Source organism: Dasypus novemcinctus, chromosome 29 (assembly GCF_030445035.2).
Source record: "Dasypus novemcinctus isolate mDasNov1 chromosome 29, mDasNov1.1.hap2, whole genome shotgun sequence".
Taxonomy (NCBI): domain Eukaryota; kingdom Metazoa; phylum Chordata; class Mammalia; order Cingulata; family Dasypodidae; genus Dasypus; species Dasypus novemcinctus.
Genome location: NC_080701.1, coordinates 8,996,699 through 9,021,005, shown reverse-complemented (window position 1 = coordinate 9,021,005; position 24,307 = coordinate 8,996,699). Strand labels below are relative to the sequence as shown.

At 34.4% G+C, this 24,307-nt stretch overlaps 1 protein-coding gene across 1 annotated transcript in view; it reads right to left on the bottom strand.

Annotated features, from left to right (window-relative positions):
* Positions 1-3,751: 3,751 nt before the first annotated feature.
* Positions 3,752-24,307, bottom strand: part of SGCZ (sarcoglycan zeta) — a 1,168,780-nt gene continuing 1,148,224 nt past the window's right edge. The window contains exons 7-8 of the mRNA XM_058289782.1: positions 14,742-14,865; positions 3,752-9,431 (exon numbers count right to left, since the gene is read on the bottom strand). Coding sequence (XP_058145765.1) covers positions 9,237-9,431; positions 14,742-14,865 — 319 coding nt within the window. The 3' untranslated portion in view covers positions 3,752-9,236. The remainder of the gene's footprint in view (positions 9,432-14,741; positions 14,866-24,307) is intronic.

The following is a 24,307-nucleotide window of genomic DNA, read 5'->3' as shown; positions in this document are numbered from 1 at the left end:
ATACTTAGATCCATCAATATATTTTTCAATCATCAGAGGTTTTGAGACTCTTTTCAAACCATCAGGAGACTATTACAGACTTACATTAAAGACTACACCTAAAATATTCCAAAATGATGTAGTAACACCAGATTCTCAACACATCCTTTCCTGAGACACAAAGTGGCTTCAGTATGGGATGTATTTTGTGATAACACTCAGGTAAATTTGACACTTAGCTCATTTTAACAGGCCTATCAAGAGTAAAAGTTCAAAAACATGCCATTCGCTTGACATGAGCCACATGGAGGGTCTCAGACATTTTGTCAAAGTGAGAATCAGAGTAAATATGACTCCTGGGGTAGCATGTGCTCAGTCTTTTTTTCAGGTCATCAAGGCTCACATTTCTCATTATTAGAGTACCATTTTGAGGTTCTGGGGATGCCTCACATTTGTTGGCCTTTCATCAACGCTGTGGTTCACGGTCAAACTCAAAGATAGTCTCCCACAAGCAGCGGGGAGATGACATCACAGGAGTCATGGGGTGTTAGCAGAGGGAGTCTGGGGCCAACAGGTGAAACCTCACATGTGGGGAGAACTGTCATTCTTTCCTAGAGGACTTCAACTTAGAGCTAGAATTATTGTCAGCAGATGTTCTACATTTTTTCTGTCAGCGTTGGCGTGCAAGATTGAAACCCACGTACAATCACAGATTCATTCTAAAACCGTCACTTGGATTATTGAATGACTTCAAAGGCAACACAGAAAAATAGAATGGATTTTTTCACTCCTAGTCTACTGATGTCACTTTTAAAAAATCAAATACATTTTACTTATAGGAATTAATTTTCTTAAAGATGCTTAATGGATTGCAGTAAAAATAATTGTTTATAAAACTTAAAACCTAAAACTAAATTTATATTTATTCATTTAATAATTTACTTTGAAGTTTCAATTATAATTTAATTAATTTATGTATGTTTTTCTATTAATGTTTTATTTGATACCAAAGTTCATTCAATTTATTTTTTCTGGATTTCCAGCCTACCATTAAACACTGACTTTGGGTTACATGGTACACATTCAAAACATAGTGGAATGCCATTTAGTCAGTGAAAAATTGAAGATGGTCTACAACAATCTAATTGGGTTAATTTGAAACAAAGTATTTTACCCTTCTAGAAATTTGGCCACATTATTCTTTGGTTTTATATTTCCCTAATTAGTTTTGAAAGAAAATAGGCAACTTTCTTCATGATGTCCCAAAGTCACAATCAGTTGCAGTGGCCAATGAACTCAGAATCTTCTAGTAAGTGCAAGCAACAGGAAAATACTAAGCTCATCATGTTCTTAAAATTTAAATGGTGTATAGTTCTACCAAGGCTTTTCATCTATAAATGCTTTCCAAATTGTTACTATCTTGCATTATTAGGCAAACTCATCTATGAGTACTGCAATATAATATAAATAAAATTGTAATAAGAGAGACTATATATATATTTTGAAAAATATCTGACAAGTTCCCAAATGCTTTTGACATATCCCATTTATGTTTGATGTTTTACACATGTTGGGCAATTTATATGTATATTTGTCATTTATAGTTATGAATACAGATCTTCATGCTTAGCAAAACTCTGAAAGCAATTCCAAAATATTTTATCTTTTGTAATTATTAATAGTAATAGGTAAGGGCAATTTTTAAATAAAATTATTCTTTAAGACATCATCTTTCTTTTACCTATGAATAAATACATTGGCAATCACATCCTTTATATTTAGCATCAGAAAATATTTATACATATTTTGAGAAGTGATTCAGCTCTTCTTAAACAAGAATGATATGTCATATGACATTTTCATTTTTAACTTTAACATACATTTAATATTCAACATAGTAACTAGTTTTGGCTACTAACCCTTTTTTAATTTTCTTCTTCTTGATCAATTTCCTTTATCATTTCTCTTTTAAATATTTATTCTATATTGTACATATGTAATGGAATAAGTGATTATTACCGAGAAAATCTGGCTAGATTAAACACATATATAATTTCATATACTTAATTGTAGCTTGCAAAATAATACTAAGCTTTATCACCAAACCAGGCCAATCCATTCTTTTTATCTTTACCATTTATATCCACTACTGAAATAAATGAATAGGTTGGCCTGGCTCAGAGGCAAAGCTTAGCATATTGTGTGGGATGAAGTTAAATTCTCTTTTTCTGTCTATGCAGACATAGTCTTTCTATTTTTAATATCAATGGTGTTTCCTTGAATAATGAAAAAACAGGGTGTCAAGGCATGAATCATAATTTCAAGAGATCCCTTTTTTGAGTCACAATAATTCTTTAACTAGGTGAACAGATTTTAAAATTCTGGTTTTCCTTTCTTTTAATTACTACTGATTACTGACTTTAATAGCAAGATTGGTCCATTGCCATAAATCCTGTATTCATGGCAAATAATATTTCTTATTAAAAGGAAAAGAAAACTGTATAACTGTACCTATCCTCTAAAAATTTTCAGATGGCCCAATGGTGAATTATATGTTCCCAGAGGGTAAGCTTCTTTCTGGAAATAAGAAAAATCTAGAGCAATGTTTTCAGTTCACCACGGTGCCACTCTCTGTAGCAGTGACTTCAGTCAGATCCATCCCCAATCTCCTTTCTCCAATACCATTAGTTAACGAGAGAAAAGAGTTTACTGAAGACCAAACATCTACTATCATTGGTAAATGTCCTGAGGATTTGCCAGAAATAAGTATCCAAGTAGCTGCTTTCTGATTAGCATCCAAACCACTCAAAACTTTGTTGAGTTTAAAGAGATCATAGAATATATATGATTCCCCAAACTAAAACCACTCATTGGTTTCCATTGGGACAGTTTTCAAATGTAAATTCTAACTAGAAAATAATTCCAATTCTGTTGTTTTTTTTGGAACCTATGAGGACCAATGCCACCCTCAAAACATGTATGGCAATGGACAGCACATGTTATCTGTAAAAGGTGGTAAAGCTCATGTCACTGGGCAGAAACTGTACTTCTTCATCTACTGCATGGCACAAGGAAAGGAAGAAATACAAAATTAAATAAGTAAATGCTGATTAGCATGTGTTTCCACTCACTGTTGCTTTGTGTCTGTGATTTGAAATGTGTGTGATGGTATGTGTTTGAGAAAATAGCAATTCTTCCAATTTTACCCTAAAAATTAAATGATTCCGGTTCCAGAATAAATTATTAGCTAAACATATTAAAAGTATAGTTTAATAATGTTATATATACACATATATATCATAATATATAGTGAGCATTGCTTTTTTTTTTAGGAGCTATCAGGACCGTGTACATGGGAAGCAGGCACTCAACCACTGAACTACATCTGCTTCCCAATGAGAGTTGTTTTTTTCATTTGTTTTTGGAGGTACTGGGGATCGAACAGGATCCCAGACATGGGAAGCAGGCGCTCAACCACTTGAGCGACATCTAATCTCAGCATTGCTTTTAAATCAATTTGAATTCTCTAGTTTCATTGTTTATATAATTAAAAGGAACATATTTTTAGTTTTCATAAGAGCAGCACCTATATAGATATAAATATATATAGTGATTAAACTAAATTTTAAAAGCACATATCTTATTAAAATTGATATTTAAAACAAATACTTGGGAAAGGATTCTATTCACTGCTGATATTCATACACCTCTTCTTTGAAATGTTTGTTCTGAATAAAAGAAATGAAATAATAGCATATGAGTTTTGATACTCTTTGTTTTGATTCTCACATTTAATTATGGTTACACAGTAGCACCAAAATTAGGACAAAATACAAGAATTACAGGAGGGATCTTAAATTTTATGAGCTCATTGCATGCTTCAAAATATCTGATATTTTGAGAGAAAAAGTGTCCAACTGCCAAAACTTTGCTGCATTTTCTCCCAAAAGAAATATAAATCAATCCACCTCAAACTAAACAAAAGATACAATAGACTGTTTTAAATAGATATGTTATCTACAGTTTATAGGACAGACCGTCCTTTTAAATAGAAAAAGATTGATTTTACATAAAGCAAGATAGAATACAAAAGCACAGCTTTTGTAATTTTGGTAATATTGCAATTTTACAAACATATTGCATAGTATGTGTAAGAAAATAGTTCCATTTTTCATATATCTATATATACAAGAAAACATTTACATGAAAGTTATAAAACAAAATAAATGAGTAGTGGACCTGGTTTAAAGAATTGTATAAATAACGAGACACTCAGTCAAATTCCGAATCACATATCTTCAGTCAGTGAATGTCCTTGCACATCTTTAACCCTGTTTGGATTTTATTTATAAATATGCAAACAATTGAGATATTAAGACTGCAGAAACAAAAAGGATCACAGTCCATGCTACCTCATTTTCTTTAATGTTTCTCATTGACTTTCTCAAAGAGTAGAGCCACTTTAATGCTTAAAAAATAGCCCTCTGTTTCAAAAGGATTTCAAATTAATTATAGTCTCCAAATAATTTTTAACAAGCAATGAAAGCTTAAAATCAGCCAAGATAATCCATTCTGAGCACTTGTTAGGATATAGTCTTTATATACTGGCTTTATAAATACCGAATAGTTTTTTATGCATGTATAAAAGGTGAGTGGATAATAGCAACAAAAGTATATTTTTAAAACAAAGGCATTAATTAATGATCTACAGTTCAGAATCCTGCAAAGAGTATGTTTACTATCTCATGTTATAAGTATAAGCCCTCCTCATTCCTTTGAATAAATCAGTAGAAGCAACAGTGTTGTAGCGTTAAATACAATAGAAATCCCAGTCTTTGGTCTTTGACATTAAACAACTAATGAACTGCAGTATATAAAACAATATCAATAACAGTGTTCAATGAGGTCATTCATTAGCTTATGATTTTTTAAAAAGAATAAAAATACAATATTTACTTTTGATATTTGGCAAAATTTGTTGCTATAATATATACTATTATATAAAGCCAATATTTTCTCTGTTCATCTTCAAATATGGTCATATGAGCAATTCTAATTAGACCAAAGCTATCAGAAGAAAAAAGGTGACAAAGATCTTTCTTGTATAAAGCTCAAATGTGAGTTTAGCTTTGATGGCTATATAGAGAATTTTAATAATTTTATATTATGATATTAACATTATTCTCTGTAAAATAAAACACTCTCCAGGCATTTACCTATTGCTACCTAATACAGAGATACCATGTTTACAATGACATAATTCATTAGGAGTCATATTGCATTAAATGCCTTTTTTATAAATTGAGGCACTGTCCAATTGAGTCCTTCAGATGGTAGAACATGTAGGAATGTTGAAATGCATAACATATTATAAAACATTAAGCAATTGATCTCTGTGGGCTAATTACCTTGCCTTCAAAAGACCAATGCTTTTACCTTGATGGAGGTAAGTAAGAAAGTTTACTTTGGGTATGTATTTCAATTACTTTCCAAAGTGGTCATTTTGATTAAGACTTAAATACATTCTTTTCATTTTTAGTATCAACTCTATTACTGAAATCAACCTAATCTGGTTTTCCCAAAAGGATACTAATGTGCAAATGGTAAGAGTAAGAAAGTGAGGACAGAAAAGCGAATAGGGAGTAGATATTGAAAAGTTCTACATTTCAAAATTTATAAGAAGGAGATCAAGAATGCTATTCAGACTAGGATACAATAAATCAAGATTACAGCCTTTTCTTAAGCAAATTGAAGTTTAGAGATGTAAATTACCAAAGAAAACTTCTAGTTTGATGTCCCCTTCTCACAGATAAATGAGCTGAAGCAAAGGTAACGAGAGATATTTATTAAGGTCCAATGACTAAGGGAACAGATACGGAAATGCTGGATACATTTCCAGAGATTTCGGGTACTGTGTTTTACGATTTCCAAGTTACTGTAAAAGCTGAAGTGTTGCATTGCTTTAAATCCTTCAATAAATAATTATGTACTAAGTTGTAAGACATGTGACCAGTAAGAAAATAAGAAAAAAGTCCTTCCAGAAGTGCAGGATAGAAGTTTTGGAGCTATATGGGCAAAAGAACCAGAGCATTTGGAGGGTTTTATTTGGTTTTGTTTATAAATTTGGAAGTGTTTTATTGAAATATTGACAGAGAAAAGAATAATGTGTTCTTTTTGCTTCTCTCCTTATGACCCAAAAGAAAAGGGGCTCATAAAATACAAAATAACTTCTGTAGATTAATAAAAACAAAAATGAAAACAACAGCAAAAAACATTTCTCCACTTATCCATTCCTAGCTAAGAACTGAAATGCCAGGAATGCTAACAGCCGCTGTCCAGCCTTCTTCCCATCCTCCTTCCCTGGCTAACCTGAGAACAAATGTATTAAGATATGGTTAACACAGTTAATTTTAATTTAGGTCCATGTTTGCACTCTAAAGTAATTATTTTTCTAACTCCGATGTAGGGAAGAAATTTGCATCTTCTTAGTAAGCGTTATATTTCCATATGTTAAAACATTTAAAAATGGTACTGGGAAACAGGTAATGAAACTGTTGGGCTGCTCTGCACTTAGAGGGCCTCTTTATTAAGAAGAATCCATTCATTATGTCGTAAGGAAATTAAGAACTTTTCAGAGCATCTTCTATGCCTTCAATAGCTTAGACTTTGAAATTGGGTCTATAAGTCAGATGAATATAAAATAGCCAGTCAAGTAATTTGAACCCAACTGTTTAGTGCTGGATAAGAAACTGTCTATATCGAGTATATTTCCTATTAAATTTAACAGATATTTTGACATCATGTAGACATAGCCTAAACCTGTAGGCTGATATAATACTTCTGAATTGTGCTGTAATTTTCCATATAAATTTGAATTGAACTGACAGCCCCTCAATGGAATTGGATTTTATCTTTTCTTTTTCTTGTCATTCACCTTTTCTCCTCCTGGGATAAATAACTTAAATTCTCAATGGCCTCTCCCTTCTCCTGTGATAAATTGCCCTTGGAAGCAGGACATGTTAGAGCTGGAAGGAACATCAAGAGACCATTTTATTCAACACTTTTGTTACCAAGTCCAGTAAATTTAATCCTAGAGGAATTCACGGACTGCCTAAATCATTTCACTGCTTAGTAGAGGACAGAGCTGAGATTCAGAGCAGGATGATTACGAATGAAAAGAATTGCTTTTATTTACTAAGAAACTTTCTAATTGTTTTAATGTCAGGATTTTAGAACTTGAATATGTTTCACATTAATTCATAGTGTTTTCCTATAAATTTCAAAATATAATGATTAGCACCCATAATTTCTCAAAATTTCTTGCATTATGCTTTGTGTATTTTGCAGAGACCAGTGTGAGAATATTAAATTCTGTTTGTTTTGAGTTTTCGTATTATGATATAACTTCTTAAGCAATTGCATATTCTCATTCCTCCGACATAGTGATTTAAAGATTTCTATAATAACCATCGAACACAAGTCAATTTCTATTTTAAAATAATAAAATACCTTTGTAATCCTTCTGTTCGGTATAGAATGCATTTAGTGAAATGGGAATCTGAAATTTATCAGTATTATGTAATATCCAAACCAGATACTTTTGGCCAAACTGTTCACTTTGATGCCTGCATTACCCATTTTTCCTACGTTGCTAATCAAATTGTGTCAACAAGTTCCAATCTCCTAGTTCATTCTGCAGTAAAAAGTTGAACCCCAACATTTCTACAATCATGAATGCCCAAAATGAAACTGCCATATACCTACCATGGTGGGCATGGGAAGAAAAAAGTGGATTGATATGTGAAAATTAAGGACTTACCTTATAGTAATCAAGTCATCTTCCCATAATAGGAAATATTTAACACAGTTTGCATTCTTGGATTCCATAAATTTCAAGAATTTTAGTTCAGAAGTGCTGTGATAAATCTACAGCATTCTGGAGTCATTTTCTAGAAGCTAATTTATGAAAATAAGCAGTGGTGAATGAAAGGAATTAGGACTTCTGATGTCCAGCTAGCTTAACAGTTTAATAAAAGTGACTAAATGTTAAGAGTTGAATGGAAATGTGAACAAATTCCTCAAAATGTAAATATGATGGAGTAAACACATTTATATGTGTTTCTTAAGGTTGTCTTTTTTACTGCTAAGTTCTGCTTAGTTCTGGACTTTAATGTAGTTCATAAGAAAATCATAACCTTTGATAAAAAAATAGATAATAATTCTGAAGGTGATATTCCAGTGGAAAGTGAATCCATTCTCAGCATTACACATCACATTAGTGTTTATTTATTTAGAGGATGTTTAAATCTTAGTAGCTAGATTAAATTGTAAAATGAATGGGCGCAAACAAAAAGTCTACTATTTAAACCTAGGTGAAAAGGACAGCATGTGAGTTTTTAAAGAAGTGATCTATAGATTCCACACTGTCATTATTTCCTTTGTAATTCTATCTTATATTGCAATAAACCCGATGTTTAGTTAAAAGCAAATACATCACATGCAATAGCCAAGAAATACTATATAAGGCCATTCAGATCTGACAAATGACAGTATAATGGCGTTTTGTTAACTCTGTAAAGATTATATTGCTGAGTGCTTCCAAAATTACCTAATGTACAAAAATTCTAGACTTAGTAGACAAAGAGTAACAACACATTGAATTTAAAGAAACAAATAAAACTCGGAGGGATTCTGTCTTTTTTGTTTTGTTTTGTTTTGTTAAAAACCATGTATTGAATGTAATTTTTATTAAAGCAAGCATTGCATAATGCTTCAAAATTTTAAAATTCAGGGATAAAAGTTTACATCCAAAAAGATGAATGGAAAATTGTGCTTTCAGACTGCAGAGTTAGTTTTCATATAGTTTGCCAATTCATCTTGCCATTGGACACCGGGGAATTTCATCGATGTAACGTATCTATGTGCAGTTCGAATCGAGGTCCTGCAGAAACCTAAAACTATGTGCTTCACTTCATGTAGCAAAGGCACCTATGTTATTCTCCCTTCTGAGCAAAACTCACGATCCAGTCTTCCTGCTGAAGACGATTTTTCCATGGTATGTCACTCGCGTGCTCCGTGTTGAGCAGTCCAAGATATCACAAGAGACAGTGGTGGCAAATCCCGGCTTGCACTGGAAGGAGTTGCTCTGTGGACCATTAGAAGATGCTCTGGACTGATCACAAGGGAAACTGAGCAGAACTGTGAAGCAGACGGACAGGAACAAAAGGCTATTCTGGTGTGAGGAGAACTCAGTCATTTCAGCTCCACAGGCAGATGTTGCTACTCGACTGACAAGTGGAACCGACTCCTGCTGGAGAAAGGTACAGTTTGCCATTGGGGCAGACGCAGAGCTCGTACACTGTCTGTCGAGAGTTTGAGGAGCTGGATGAGGAAGAGGCGAAGGAGCCAGTGGGTAGCTTTCCCAGCCGGATTGTATCCGCATTTAAAAATATCTAGGGGGAAAGAAACTGCATTTTAATTTATCTTAGCAGTCTGCAGTCCTCAGAGCTTTACAACAGGGCCCAAGAAGAGAGACGAGATGACAAACCATTCTTTGGGTTTAGCTACCATGCTTTGTTGAACAAACAAATTACATTCCTAGGGTAGAGCCCCAAAGCTCGCAGCTCTCTCCTCCCTTGAGACGTGCTGCCTTCCGACAGAAAGGCCTCTGTCTGGGAGGCAATATTGCACAGTCTGCTGAAGAGGCAAACGCACCGATTTAAACACCACAGAAAATGAATGATTTTGACAGTCTCTCGATTTAGCTTCTTAATCATGCCTAGTCTAAAGAATACACAAATAAATTAGGATGTTCACGGAGATGACATTACTAAACAGGTGGTCATGTAATTGAAAAAAATATTCCCTTGTCTGTTGCTTAAATACTCGTGAAAGCATGTTGACGTGAAATATGATGGATATACTAACTAGACGCTCTGTATGGTTCACAACAGAATATTATTGGATACAATCAGATTTAAGGTCTCTATGAAAAAAGTACTGGTACTCACCTTCTTCCTTGCTAAATCTTCTAATAGACAAAGTACTTCACTAATTCCAAATCAAGGACTCAGCAATTTCAGGGACAGTGATTATATGTTTTTGATATGCATGGGAGGTGTTCCAAGAAAAGAAAAAGATGAATTATGAATTCTTTTTATTTTTCTTTAGATGGAACTGGGAATTGAACCCAGAACGTTGTTCATGGGAAGCATGTGCTCAGCCCCTGAGCTACATTCGTCCCCCAGTGAGAGAGTTGGGCTTATTTCATTTGCTTGGTTTTTTTTTTAGGACATACCAGGGATCAAATCTGGGACCTCGTACATGGAAAGCGGGAGCTCAACCACTTGAGCTACATTCATTTCCCTAATTTATGAATCCTTATGAGCAAAGAGGACAGATCTCTCTAGCTACTTCTTGATTCTACTGTCGTATAGTCAATTCCTGCCTAAAGGAACCCAAATTGATAGAACCAGAGAATACATTTCCTACATCTTTGCCCTCATCCAAGTCACATTGCTAGAGTGAACTTTTAACAAATGCAAATCAGATCATGCCTCTTCCTTGCTCAGCTCTTTCTAATGTCTTCTCACCATCCTTAGAATGATTCCTTGCCATGGCCCACAAATCTCACAGGATCTGCCTCATCTCTCTAGCACCATATTCTAGAATTCTTTTCCTCTCTCCAGTTCTTGAATTTTCTCAAGTACACCAAAGGAACCCTTCCTATCTCCCCATCCTTTTCTTCAGATATCTACAGCTGGGGGTAGATTAGTTGGTTGGTTGCGGAAGATTTCCACAGTTAAGCATTTTATACTTTATTGTGCATTGCAAATAAGCCAGAAAAAGCCTCCATATACCATAGACATACATATTTTAAGTTAATTTAGATGTGAACATCGCTTTTTTGAAGTCTCTACTGAAAGGTCATCTTCTCATAATAGACATGCCTGACCGCTCTTTCTAAAATAGTACTAATCCATATAATCTCTTTTATATTAGCAATCGCTTCCTAATATGTATGTAATTCTGTAGATCATTTTTTGTTTGTTTCACCTAGTTGCATTCAAGGTCCGTGAGAGCAGGGCCTGTCTTCTGCTGATGGGTACAGGACTGCGCATAGAACTGCGCCAGTACAGACAAATGAATTCATGCCCTTTCTTCAACTCGGACACATCTCTTCCTTCTAGGTACATCAAGTTCCCACTTTGTCTGCTTTCGTTCTCCTTCACGGACCTTTCCCTGATTCTCTAAGACTAAAGGACGTTTCTTACTTGGACTTCCTTAAAAATACAGTATTTTAAAAAATATTATTCTGCAGATCACTTGATATATTATTTTCTGGTTATATTTATATCTTACTTTCCCTATATGTTCCTTAATGATAGAAACATGCCTGATATTTTTTAACATAACTTTGCATTTTGACCCAGTAATACATCTTACACATAATAAAAATAGTTGTTGAATAAATGGATAAATGATAAAATAATGAGTGGCTATATTTACCAGTGGTCAAAGTTAAGAAGGCGTTATTTAAGTTTTGTTGGTAGACTTCAAATGTCGAACTATATTACTCATAGGACAAGCTCTGGCACTGTGGGGTTAGGGCTGCAGATTTGGAGGTGAGTGTATTTTGGAAGTGCTGGGATCTGGTGTTTTGGCCAGGAAAACTTAAGACTCAGAAAGTAAGGAGTGGAATATGAGAAACATTAGAACATGTGGAGAAGGAGGCATATTATGGAAATTAATCAAATGACCAAGATTTTGTGAATGGCGCATTCATCAGTAAGCACAGGCAGTGAACATTCCTGGTTGGCCCTGGTGGTTCGCAGAGCCTCACTCAGTGCCATATTCCTGGTTTTTATGGCTAGAGAAGTGGGGGAGTCCGGGTGAACGTTTTATACAGGCAGGGCTCACAGGTGGCAGGCTTAGAAAACAGGCACACGTGGTGGAAGTCTCATCAGTGGAGTGAGGCTTGGAGGACTGTGGCCTTAGCGTGGGTAGGTGGCTGCAGCTTCCCCTGGCAATACTCCATCAACAATCCTATCCATTTAGGACTCACTTTGTATAGTGCTTGGCTAAATGACAATATTTAATTCCATAAACCTAGGAGACCCAAACTCTAGGATCCTTACATAAAGGAGGTAGATTGAATTAAATGGATAAATTTAATCAGTGAGGCTCTTTGAAAAAGAACATGCTATTTCTTAGCTTGAGATAAAACCTACTGGTAAAATGGGTGTGATATATTGGCTCCCTCTGACCCAATATTGCAGAACCTCTCCAAGTTTCCGCAGCATGGATGGGCTTGCCTGGGACTCTTTCTTCTATGCTAAGTCAGTTACCTTATGCTAGCTATGTTCTGCATTTAATACTAACATTCTATTCTGTATTGCCCACAAACCAATTGACCCATTTGTTCTGAAATGCTTCCCTGTTCTTATAAAAACCTCCCTGAGCTTTTAAGACACATCCATTGTCTTCATTCTACTAAGAATTCTTTTATATCATTTTTAAGTGCTGAAATCAGGACTATCAAGATCTCAGAAGGTCTTAATTTTCTCAATAAGAATTGCTTTCTCCTTTCTCTGTGTCTGCTATTATATGTTACACCATTGAAAATGCTATTATAAAACTTACAATATAATATTCTACCTACAATTATATTTCATGTTGTCCCCAATGCTGAATTTGAAATTCCTTGCACCACTTTGTTTAAAATGATTTGGAATCTTCTGCAGTATGGAATATTGTACCCAATTTCATTCTTCTGCATTTCGTCTGTTACTTTTGACACATCAACACCTTGTCTGCTGTGACATTAAGTAGTTTGAAAACTAATGGTACAGATATTAATTCTTTCTATATTGTTTATCAAACAATATATATGCCTTTCAGTGACGTAGTCAATGCAGCAAATAGAGTACATATCATTTCATATCTCCTCATAGGAGAGGAACTATGCTGTTTTATTTTAATATAAAATATTGAGTATTTGTGTGCTTTTATTTTAATATAAAAAATTACCACAGTTGAAAACCTCCAGCTATGATTTATTTCTAAAATAATACTTGCATCAAATATTTCTGCTCTTGCATTGGACAAAAGAATGTAAATAAAGTGGTTCATAAATAAGAGCGGAACAGAGATTAGTAGCTACCAACATTCAATATGAGATCATTCATTATGAATACTTTTAATGAAAAGATTATCATAATAAAGCAACTCTAAAAAGGAGGAAAGATGTTTAAGAAATTGCTGTGGGAGATAAAGTATTGTAATCTATACTTGTAGTGGAAAGAAATCCTGAAAAGAAAAGTAAATATATCTTTAAAAATATTAAAAGCGTATCTGTAGATTATTTTGTCATAATCTCTACTAAGACCTAACACAGTCCTACTTGTAAATTGGAAGCAAAATGTATACTTAAAAGTTATCCTCAGTCGATTACTGAGATACTGGTATAAAGGTAAAGGAACAACGTCCTTTGATTCTATTACTTATGTCCAGATCTTCTCCTCTGAATATGTATAAGATGCTCCAGAGCATCCTTCTCAAATTATCCTTCCATTCTTTTTATTTTTTAACCTGACCTTGGTGAGCTCACAATAAAAACATAAATAAAAGAGGGAAGAAAATACTAAGGGAATGAGTCAGTAGAAACAGTATGCTTCAGATTTAGATCTTCAAGGACTTTGGGACTTGCAATAAAATATACAGAATAGAATATGTCCCATGTATAGGATTTAAAATAATTAAGGTAGAATAATAACCAAACAAATAAACAAAAGAGCAGGTACCAAGATGTCTAGGCAGATATGAAAAATAACAGATGGGAATCCCATAAGTGAAAAACATCATCACCAAAATTAAAAGCTCAATTTATGGATGCAATAAGAGATAAGATACTGAAGAGGAACCTGCGAGTGTAGTCTGAATAAATAAGCAGATTGAGGCAGAGGGAGATAAAGAGGTAGAAAATATGAATGAGATACTTAGAGTCTTGGAGGGCAAGAGAATGAAAGGCATAAAATTTCTTCAGATTCCAGAAAGAGAACATAGAGAAAATGGGGGGAGAGATCATATTTGAAGAGCTAATGCTGAGTAATTTTCAGAATTAACAAAAAAGTGAATCTGAACACACAGCAAGCGCAATGCGTGTAGCAAAACAGGTAAATGAAATAAATATAATATATGCCTATCACATTTCAGCAAGACAGTGAGTGACAAAGGGATTTTTAAAGCAGATATTGAGAAAAGACATCACACTTAATAGAGATTCGTAAAGGGGAAAAAGTGACATGGAAGAAAAATGGTAACAACATATATCTCCTTATCCAAGAAATATCGATTGGACTAAAGAGCAAAATAAACTTTCGCTTTATTATTAGAAGAATGAAGGTACAATTTCTGCAGGAAAAGCAGGCAGACATGCCGAGTCCAAAAAGAATTTGTGAAGGCCAAAATAGAACCGCCACAACTATTGACTTGGCTCTTACTAGCAAATCTATGTATCTGCCGATTTTGAATGCACAGGAATTTAGATGCTCTGCTTAGGATGGACCTGTTAATGAATATATGTCAGTAGAAAATAAATGGGGCTTTGACTTTAAAATAACAGCAGGTTGACCAAACCCAGTGTTCAAGAAGGACTTGAACTGTCTCAGGAAGAAATAGTTAGCGTCCCCTGGAACCAGGGGCATGTAGTTTGACAAGGGGTACTCTCCACAGCGAAGGGCGGCCCTGCCACTCCCACTCACCTCTCCCTCTGTGGACTGCAGGTGGAGCTCCTTCCTGCAGGTGGCCTTGAGCTCTCCAGCGGCTGCGCTCACCTGGACGCCCCGAGGCGCTTCCATTATCAAGGATCTGGTGGGAGACTCCAGTCTGGGGGGAAACAACATTCATTCATAGAAATGAGAAAATTAAGACGAAGTAAAAGATACCTTTCAGTCAACAACAATAAAAACTAATAAATAAATAAACAGACAGGCATAAGTAAAAACCCTTACCTTTTTTTGGAAAAGCCAAAATGAATTTTTGTATGATTTCTTGATTGTATTATCGTGTTTTTTTTTTTCCTGGCTCACTCTAAACTCTTCATTTGATAACATCAATTATTTACTCTCATTTTTATAATGATTTAATAATTTCCTTATGTCTTCCCTTCATAATGATCATGAAAAATAGGCCCTATTAACTTTACTCGTTTAAATCTTTTATATATTATCTGTAGCAATGATGGAGTTTTAATAAATGGCTACAAACTTAGCATGTAAATACCCCTCAATAAAGAGTCCCTGCCTTTCAAAAATGAGACAGCGCTAATGAAAGCCATTAATATTGCAAACTTTCAAGCATGCACACATTTTTGTAAACTTGAAACATTTTGAAGTATTCGTTGTAATGGCTAAATAAGACATTTCCTCTGTTAACTGACTTCTGTTGGCCCAGTAAAATGCCCCCAGAATGAATGACAATAGTCTGAGAAATATAAAACAGAGAAGGGGATGACACACAAGTACAAATGTAATGAAAAGGTCGACAAGTTAAAATTTTGAAGAAATAATCTAATGTTTTAGATAATTGTCCTTGGAAGAAAAGATAGTTGGGAAGCAATTTCAAAGGTCTCTTCAAATACGATTCCAGAGAAAAGAGACAAAGAAGCTGGAAGGCAGGAACTAGAGCACAGTAGTTCAAAGCACCAGCAGGAGGTGGTGTCCATGAGCTGGTTTTCTCTGGGAAACACTCAGCTTTGGGGCTGCAGGTTGCTGGGCTCAGCCTTGAGCACAGCTCACATTCACCATAATCCAGAGCAAATGTTTTCCTTAGAGACAATAGCGCCACAGTTGTTTTGTAGGTGGAACCACAGCGAATTGCTACATCTCTGAAGGTCAGCTCTCTCGGTAGCGAGGTTGATTTTAAAGTGATATTGAAGGCATAGAGACAGCATTTAGAAGATGTGCTTGCAAGGCTTAAAGTAGTTTTCCTACTCACCAAAGCAACTTGGAAACTTTCATCTCTATGGGTCTCTTGGACACCTGCATAAAAACCCTGGAGGACTCAGGTTTGACATTGTTTTTAAAGACTGATTTTTTTAAAAACAAAAATCACACAGGTTCACACACAGAATATTTGGAAATTTGAAAAGGAAAGATATCACTTATAATCCTAGAACTTATAATACCCACCACTACTAAAACCTTCTGTACACAGTATCTAAATTTCAAAGTCTGAATGTTAAAATCTGTATTTTATAATTGATTTCCCCAAAATACCCCCAAACGTATACCAACTTGAGAGGTATGTCTGAGACCACTACTGCTTACACTTATTGTTAATTATCCATAAAATTAATTGTTATTATATAAGTTTGGATATGATTGAACCATTCACAGAGCAGTTGGATATGAATTTAATTAAAACAGATTAATGTTCTATTAATAAAACAGATTATGAATCTGGCATTTGAGAAGACACAAGCTCTATTGAACCTAGAAATGGGAGGAAAAGCACGCTTACTTCATCAAATAATTAATATGGTTTAGATTGCTTCCAAAGATAATAGGTTGGAATTATTACTCATATATCCATTAAATGTGTAACATGTTTATTCTACTTTTGATATTTAGTACTGGAACATTAGACTATATTTACTTAATTCTGTGCTTTGAATAATTCTATTCTTATCATTATTAATTATTTAATCAGAAAACATGTATTATATCCATATTCCTTCAGACCTCGGGTACCCACTGCCAGTATAGCTGTAGAGCAGGTGCTTTCCTAACACAGTCTTGGGGCATCCCTCTCCTGATACCCTATTCACAGAGGCAGGAAGGATGGCGAGCTGGCAGGAACCCAGCCAGGGCAAGCGTGCCAGCAGCATTCAGCACTCTAAACTGATAATGATAATGGATTTTTATGGGATTGTTATGAAGATTTTGGACTCTAAGTATGGAGCGGGATACTATTTTAAGATATTAATGAAATTTTCTCCCCTGTCCCATTTCCCTGAATCCCTTGTTCTTTTCCCATTTACTCGCCATATTCTTTGCTGCAAATGGTGGATGATAGAGCAGAGAAGCTGATAAAGGCTTCTCAAAACTAAAAGACATTTTGTGTTGAAAAACCCAGCCTTTTAGAGTATTGAATGGCTTCGCAGGTTCTCTTCCACCAGAGGTCTATTCCTAGGTGGTGGGCTGTTTCTTTGCTGGGTGGCAGGTGTTTGGGGAAGCTAGTGATGTCTCAGGACAACTGAGGACAAGGAGACCAAAAGGGCCTCAAAGAGGAGAAAACAATAATGATCTGTGGTGAGTGAAGACTGAAAGGGAGGCAAAAATGAGAGCACCTTACAAAATGCCAACTTGGATCCATGAGGCTACCAATGACCAAATGCCACCCCAAAGACTCTTACACTGTATGAGCCCCTTGATACAAAGATGCAACCCTGGGGAAAGAGAGGAGAACTGAACTGACTAGGGTTTCTGGTATTCTGTGCAATGGAGGCCAAACATCTAAATTAAGCTTGCAAGAATATTTTCCTTTCTTGTGTAACTGATTTTTGGGACTAAGATAGGTACTTTAAAAATAAATATTTTTTTTACATATCACACGGTCCATAATAAACATGAAAAAAAGGTAGCCATTTTTATAATATTGACAAACATTCTGCTGAAATATGGAAGCCTTTGAATACTTAGATGTGATACATATCTGGTAGTCATCAAAAGGTTTCAAATATATACTTTGATAGGCTTGATAAAATTAAGTATAGTAATTATAAAATTATATAATTGTATTAAAACAACACTGTTTGAATAATAGTCAATATTCAGGTGAGTGATATATTCTAGGAATTTAAAATGAACAAAATAACAAGTGTGAAAAACTTTTAACAGAATATTTGGAGGAATTCTGAATTCTATTTTCAAATGAATATATGGAAGGAATCAAATATTTCCTATACACATGAAAGTTAAAGCAAGCTTAGGAACATTTTTTTATAAGCTTACCTTACTATTTAGCATAAACAAATAAGCAAAATTTTTGTGGGTTAAATATCATAACAGTATTACAATATAAATTGAAGACCTAAAAAAGTTTATATTGACAGTATTTTGAATAACATGGTTTCATTGTAAACACTGGCTGGCAGATGTATGTCTTATATATTAATGTTCTAGTATAAATATCTGTAATTATATTTCTAATACATATACACACATATATTACTCTAGGTCTATTGCATGCTGAATAGGGTTAAAAAAAGATATTTCTCCATAAGTGATCTTACTTACATCTCCACTAAAACATCAAGAGTGTTAAAACTCCAAGAATTTGAGAAAAAGAAAGTTAATTTTACAATTAGGGATAATCAGCTCCTTCACACTTTTAAAGGCATTGAAGTTAAGTAGTTATATTATCATGATTTTATTCAAAAAATACCATGGAGCAAATGGATTTAGTCATTCACAAAATTTTTAAAAATCATAAATAAAGATAAATATCACATATAACTAGCCATGACAACTAGAAAAACGGGTTGATGATTGTACAACACCATATTTCATTGGCTATTTTATGAATAATATTTTCTGACTCAATGGAAGCTAGGTGGTTCTAGAAGCTATATTATAAAATGAAGGGCAATAGAAAAACATTCTCTACGTTGAAAGTATTTTTGCACCCTTTAAAGTCATCTAAGTAATTCCCAGTAAGCAGTCTGGCCAACTGAGGTGTAAACTCACTGGAACTTAATTACAATGCCTAAATGAGTGAATTAAATTTAGGACTTTGAATAAAAAGCTCATTGGTTCCACATGAGTTCTACTTCAAATTTTAAATTCAGTTAACTTCTCTGTGACTCAGTTACCTAATTAATATAAAACCACAGTCATAAAACATCTTAAAAATAGAATATTGTAGCAAGAGTCAAAACATCATTAAATTTGTCCTTCATCAGTGAATTAGACAGATAATTATAATAATATAATAAAATCTAATGTTTATTACTGAGAACTTATTCTAAACTAAAAACTGAGAAGTGGATGCTCCAGTTATTCCTATTTTTCCTGGGAACTACCTGAATCTTAGTGTGGTTAAGTTATTTTCCTACCATTACTCAGCTAGTGGGTAATGCAGCTAGGTCACAAACTGTAAAGTCCCCATTGGCAATTAGTATTTGATATGTATATGAATTCTTCAAGGGCAGGAATTTATTTTCTTATATATCAATGTATCCACAGCAGATGGGGTATATGGAAGATGTGTAATAGATACACAGCAAAGTTGCTGAGTAAGTGAATGAATGAAACAGTGAATAACATCTTAGCAAAATTCCACGTCTGGCTTTACCTGGTAATTGAGTTATTACTCTTTTATCATTCAATCAGCAACCGATGATTGGGCATTTACCATCTGACAGCCACTAACTAGGTGAAAAAAGAGATGAAGAAATCCTGGTCCTTGGATCTAAGGAATTTTTATACCAAATCAATTTCTCTAAATTTTTTTCATCACAGATGTATGAGAAGATCTACTGATAGAAATTAAAATACTAGAAATTCTATTTACACATTTTATTTCATAATTTTTGCTTACTATAGTCATGTACGACTTATAATTCACAATATATTAGTATCCTTGTACACATATATAATCTAAAGTTCTAGGTTTGGGATTGGAAACAAAATATTTTCTTATTAATGAGTATGAAAATTATAGATATAAAATAATAAGATGCCTATAAAATTCTTTTTATTTAGACCATGCATAAAATAATGGAAAATCTTCCAAACTGTGTAGGTATTTGGTTATCTTACGCAAAGATTTGAATTAAACAAATTTTAGAGGTGCCCAAGCACTTGGCATTCACAATTTTCTGTCATAGAATTGAAAAGGCAGAACTATGTGATGGCCTCTTGGAAATATTCGGAGTTCTAGAATTTCATACATCTTGAGTCTATCATTGAATGTCAAATTAAAATTTATTCTATTTTCTATATTTTTATTTTATAATAGCTTGAATAAACACTTACATATGTTTTATAGATGTATCATTAAAAATAGTTTCATATTCTCAATTTTCCAAAACTTCAGAATTTTCTTGAAAATTTAATATATTTTACATTTCAGTAGCCACTCTTTATGCTTTCAGAAATAACCTGAAGTCATTCTCTGTTTCAATATTCTTTGACAAGATATCAAGTAACTCTGTTAACTTAGTTTTTTACTTTTATTATTATTTTCATATACTTTGTTCTACCAGGCTAATTTACTTGACATCATCTCCGATAATTCCCAACTCATTTCCATGGAAAAATTCTCTATGGAACTGATTACCAAGAATTTCTCTCCCTTTGCACAATCCCTTGAATCATTTCCTTCAGACGTTTTCAACATCCCAGCATTTTAAGACTATATGAATATTGTGCTGACGTAAATTAATAAGTTGATGGTTGATGGACATAGGTATTCCTAAGTTTTGAAATGATTTTATGGATTTGAGAATAGCTAAATCACCTAATGGAAAACCAAATGCTATACTATAAATGAAATAAAAATAAAAACAGAAGGCACTTAATAAGGAAACAAGGCATATATGCTCAGATGATTCAGACCGATAACTTGTGTACAATGAATTGTGGGAAGTGAGGTCTCTTTTGAAAGTGAAGTCTGAGTGATTTCAAGTGCTCTAGCAATAGTGCATGCTGGATTCTCCTTTCTAGTATGGATGCAAAAAGGCCAAATGGTTTAATATTCCTGCATATAACATTGATAAAAATACAAAATCAATAAATGATGGATCAGGAGAGTGGACAGGAGCAGGCAGAATCTGAAGGGAGTCTAAGCTTTAAAGAAGGGGTGGTGTGGGTAGTTTTTCTGCTTTTATGGTTCCTAGCCAGAGATCAGGCTGCCGTTGGAGCTATCCCTGAAATTCTGATAGAAAAACAGAGGACAGAATATGGGACATTGTTGTTGCTGGAAAGCAAGGGGTGAACCCTAGAAAGGAGGGAGGCACAGAGGTCAGGGAATAAACAAAGGCCTGGAGCCAAGCATGAGTGGGGCAGACTCCACAGGAAGGAGGATAAAAAAGAAAGAAATAATGAAACAACTCAGTTGAGACATGAGCTACTATATAGACAAAGAGTTTAGAGTTAAGTCCAACCAAATCAGTTGCCTGGTGACACAGTACCAAGCTCTTTCATAGGAATATAAAAAAATGCAAAGACTCCATTTCATACCTTCCCAACACCAAGGATGCAATCCAAAATTATTCATTATATAAAGATCCAGTAAAATATTAAACCATTATCTAGAGAAAAGATAATCAATGGAGGTATTCCCTTCATCCAACACAATTCAGATGATAGAAGACAAAAGACTAAGATTTTAAAGCAATTATTACTTTGTAGTGAGGTAAGCAATATTTTATTAGCAGATAAATAGACACTAATGAACAAGAACTTATAAAATTGGAAACTACAATGTTTGAGATAAAAAAAATAATGAATAGTCCCAACAACAGAATGGAGATAATAGGCAAAAGAGTCAGTGAACCTGATGATGGATTGATAGATATCATCCAAGCTGAAGGAATGTGAGGGGAAAAATAAATGGAATAAAACTAAGGAGGACTTCAAGAAACTTATGCGACATGAAACTGTAAATGAATAATTCCTAGGGCCGATAGCAAAGACAAGCCTAGAAAAAGCATCAGGTCCCATTGTTTCAGGGCCACACTGACTCAGGTAAGATAGAGGAGGACCTGCATTTGCTTCAGGTTGATCCTGATAGGAAGGCTAAGTTTTGAAGGAGACCACTAGCTAATGCTCAGCCAAATTGCAAAGACAGTCAAAGGTGCTTTTGGCCTTGATTTGTTTGTTTTGATTACTTCCTGCCATTCGAGAAAATCTGACCTATCACTATTTGGATACAAACTTAAGGATCAGATAGCTCAGGGACTAAATCCCAGATTTAACACTTAAAAATATTAAAATGTACAGTGTGCAAGAAAAGATTGCAAGACAAACAAAGAAAAGGAAATGATGGTCCATCCAAGGAACAAGATAAAAATCCAGAAACCATCAGCAAAGAGGACCTGGTTTGGGACGTATTACACAGAGACTTTAAACAAATGAGTGTCAATATGCTGAAGAAGGTAAACACTGGGAAACATCTAAAGATATCAGGAAAATAATGAAAGAAAATTGAAAAACAAATACATAATTATGAAAATTCTAGAAATGTGTTTCCTTGAGAACATCATAATTTCAAAAAATTACTAAATCAATTAGTAAATTCTGATATTTATATTCAAACAAAATGCAAAAATAATTGGAATCAATTGTATTTGCACGTGTCTTGGTAATATAATAGCAACTGTTGTCACATTTCTTACATCACAATCACTTTGCTAGTTTCCCCATTAGTCAGTTTTCCTAAGTTTAGTAATTCAAATTAACAAATATTTATCAAACACTATTATAAGTCAGAAGAGTGCTTGCTGCTTTAGAAATAAAGATAAGCAGGAAGTTGTAGATCCTATTCTCAAGGAACTCACAACCTTGTTGGGTAAAGAAGCATAAAATAATCACACAAAAAATGTTGAATTTCTGAGAGAGGAGCTATAAATAAGGACTCCAGCGCACTATAAAATGATATCAACACACACTATTCAACCCTCCCAAATCCCTGGGATTGAGGTTTCAGTACAGAGTAAATAATACTTATCTTGCTTTTATAGAAAAATGCTGTGATCACATGAAGAGGGCCAACTTTTCCTGATATTGTTCACTAACCCACTTGAATTTGTTTTACTCCACAGAAAATTATATCATCAAACTCTAAAGACCTTCAAAATTACTGTTATAAAAGTTGGCTTTTTTTGCGTTTTGAATTTCAACTTTATTTTTCTGTTTTCATTTTAGTTTTCTTTCCCATTCATCCAAAAGGGAGAACAGGCCAGTGACATTTATGGAATAATTCTTTTTACTTATTATTATTTTGTTTTTCAAGACAGAGACTCTGTCTCTCAGGTTGATATTTTGATGCAATTTTCAAAGTGACTTTCAATATTTGACTTAATTTTTATATTATTACTATCTTAATTTTATACCACTGCAAATATATCATAGAAAGTAATTTACCTATCAGAAATTAACACTTAAAATATAGTTAAACCCCTAAATCTTAACTAATTCGTTGAATTAAGGACATCTATGGAGCAGTTATTAGGTTTTAATATTTCAGCTTTGATCACAACTTGCCATGATTCTCTTGGGAGAACTCCCTATAAATTTGTCACCTCACAATTTTCTGGAGTAGAGACGGCTTTCACATATGAAACGAGCAAAATGCCCGGAAGCCGCTCATTCCATTGGGATTATACACTGAGTCTGTCTTAGAGCACATGGGTTCCACCCCTTTCTGGTTACTGTTTACATTTCCTCTCCTCTCTATTTCCCTTACATGATACTCCCTGACCATGTCTTCCTTCTCCTGCTCTCTGCCTTCCCTTTCTTCAATGTCTTTTCCTGTCATAGGTTTCACTGTCCATGTCAGATTTTCCAGAATCTCTGTTTTGGTCAGTCTTCCTCTCAACTTCCTCTATGACTGTCTTTTATTTTGCTTTTACACACACCTCCTTTCTCATAGATTTCTTTCCTGGGAGGAAAGGAATAAGTAAGATTGTATTTATTCACTGAAGACATATTGCTACATGTAAAAAATGCTAAGGAATCTAAAGAAAAGACTAGAAATAATGAGAGAACTAAAGACAGAGTTCAGGGAAGCAGATTCGGCCCAACAGATAGGGTGTCCGTCTACCACATGGGAGGTCCAGGGTTCAAACCCTGGGCCTCCTTGCCCCGTGTGGAGCTGGTCCATGAGCAGTGCTGATGCACGCAAGGAGCGATGCGCACAAGGAGTGCTGTGCCAGGCAGGGGTGTGCCCCACTTAGGGGAGCCCCACATGCAAGGAGCACACCCTGTAATGAGAGCTGCCCAGCACAAAAGAAGTGCAGCCTGCTCAGGAATGGCGCCACACACTTGGAGAGCTGATTCAGCAAGATGATGCAACAAAATGAGACACAGATTCCTGGTGGGGGGAGGGGAAGGGGAGAGAAATAAATAGATCTAAAAAAATAAATAAATAAAGAGAGAGTTCAACAAGGTATCAAGACACAAGAGTAAATATCCAAAATAAATATACTTATCTCTACTAGCAGCAAACACTTCAAAATAGAAGAATACTTAACTAATAATACATAGGGATAAATGTAATGAAAGAAGTGTAAGAATTGTACACTGAAAACTACACAACATTG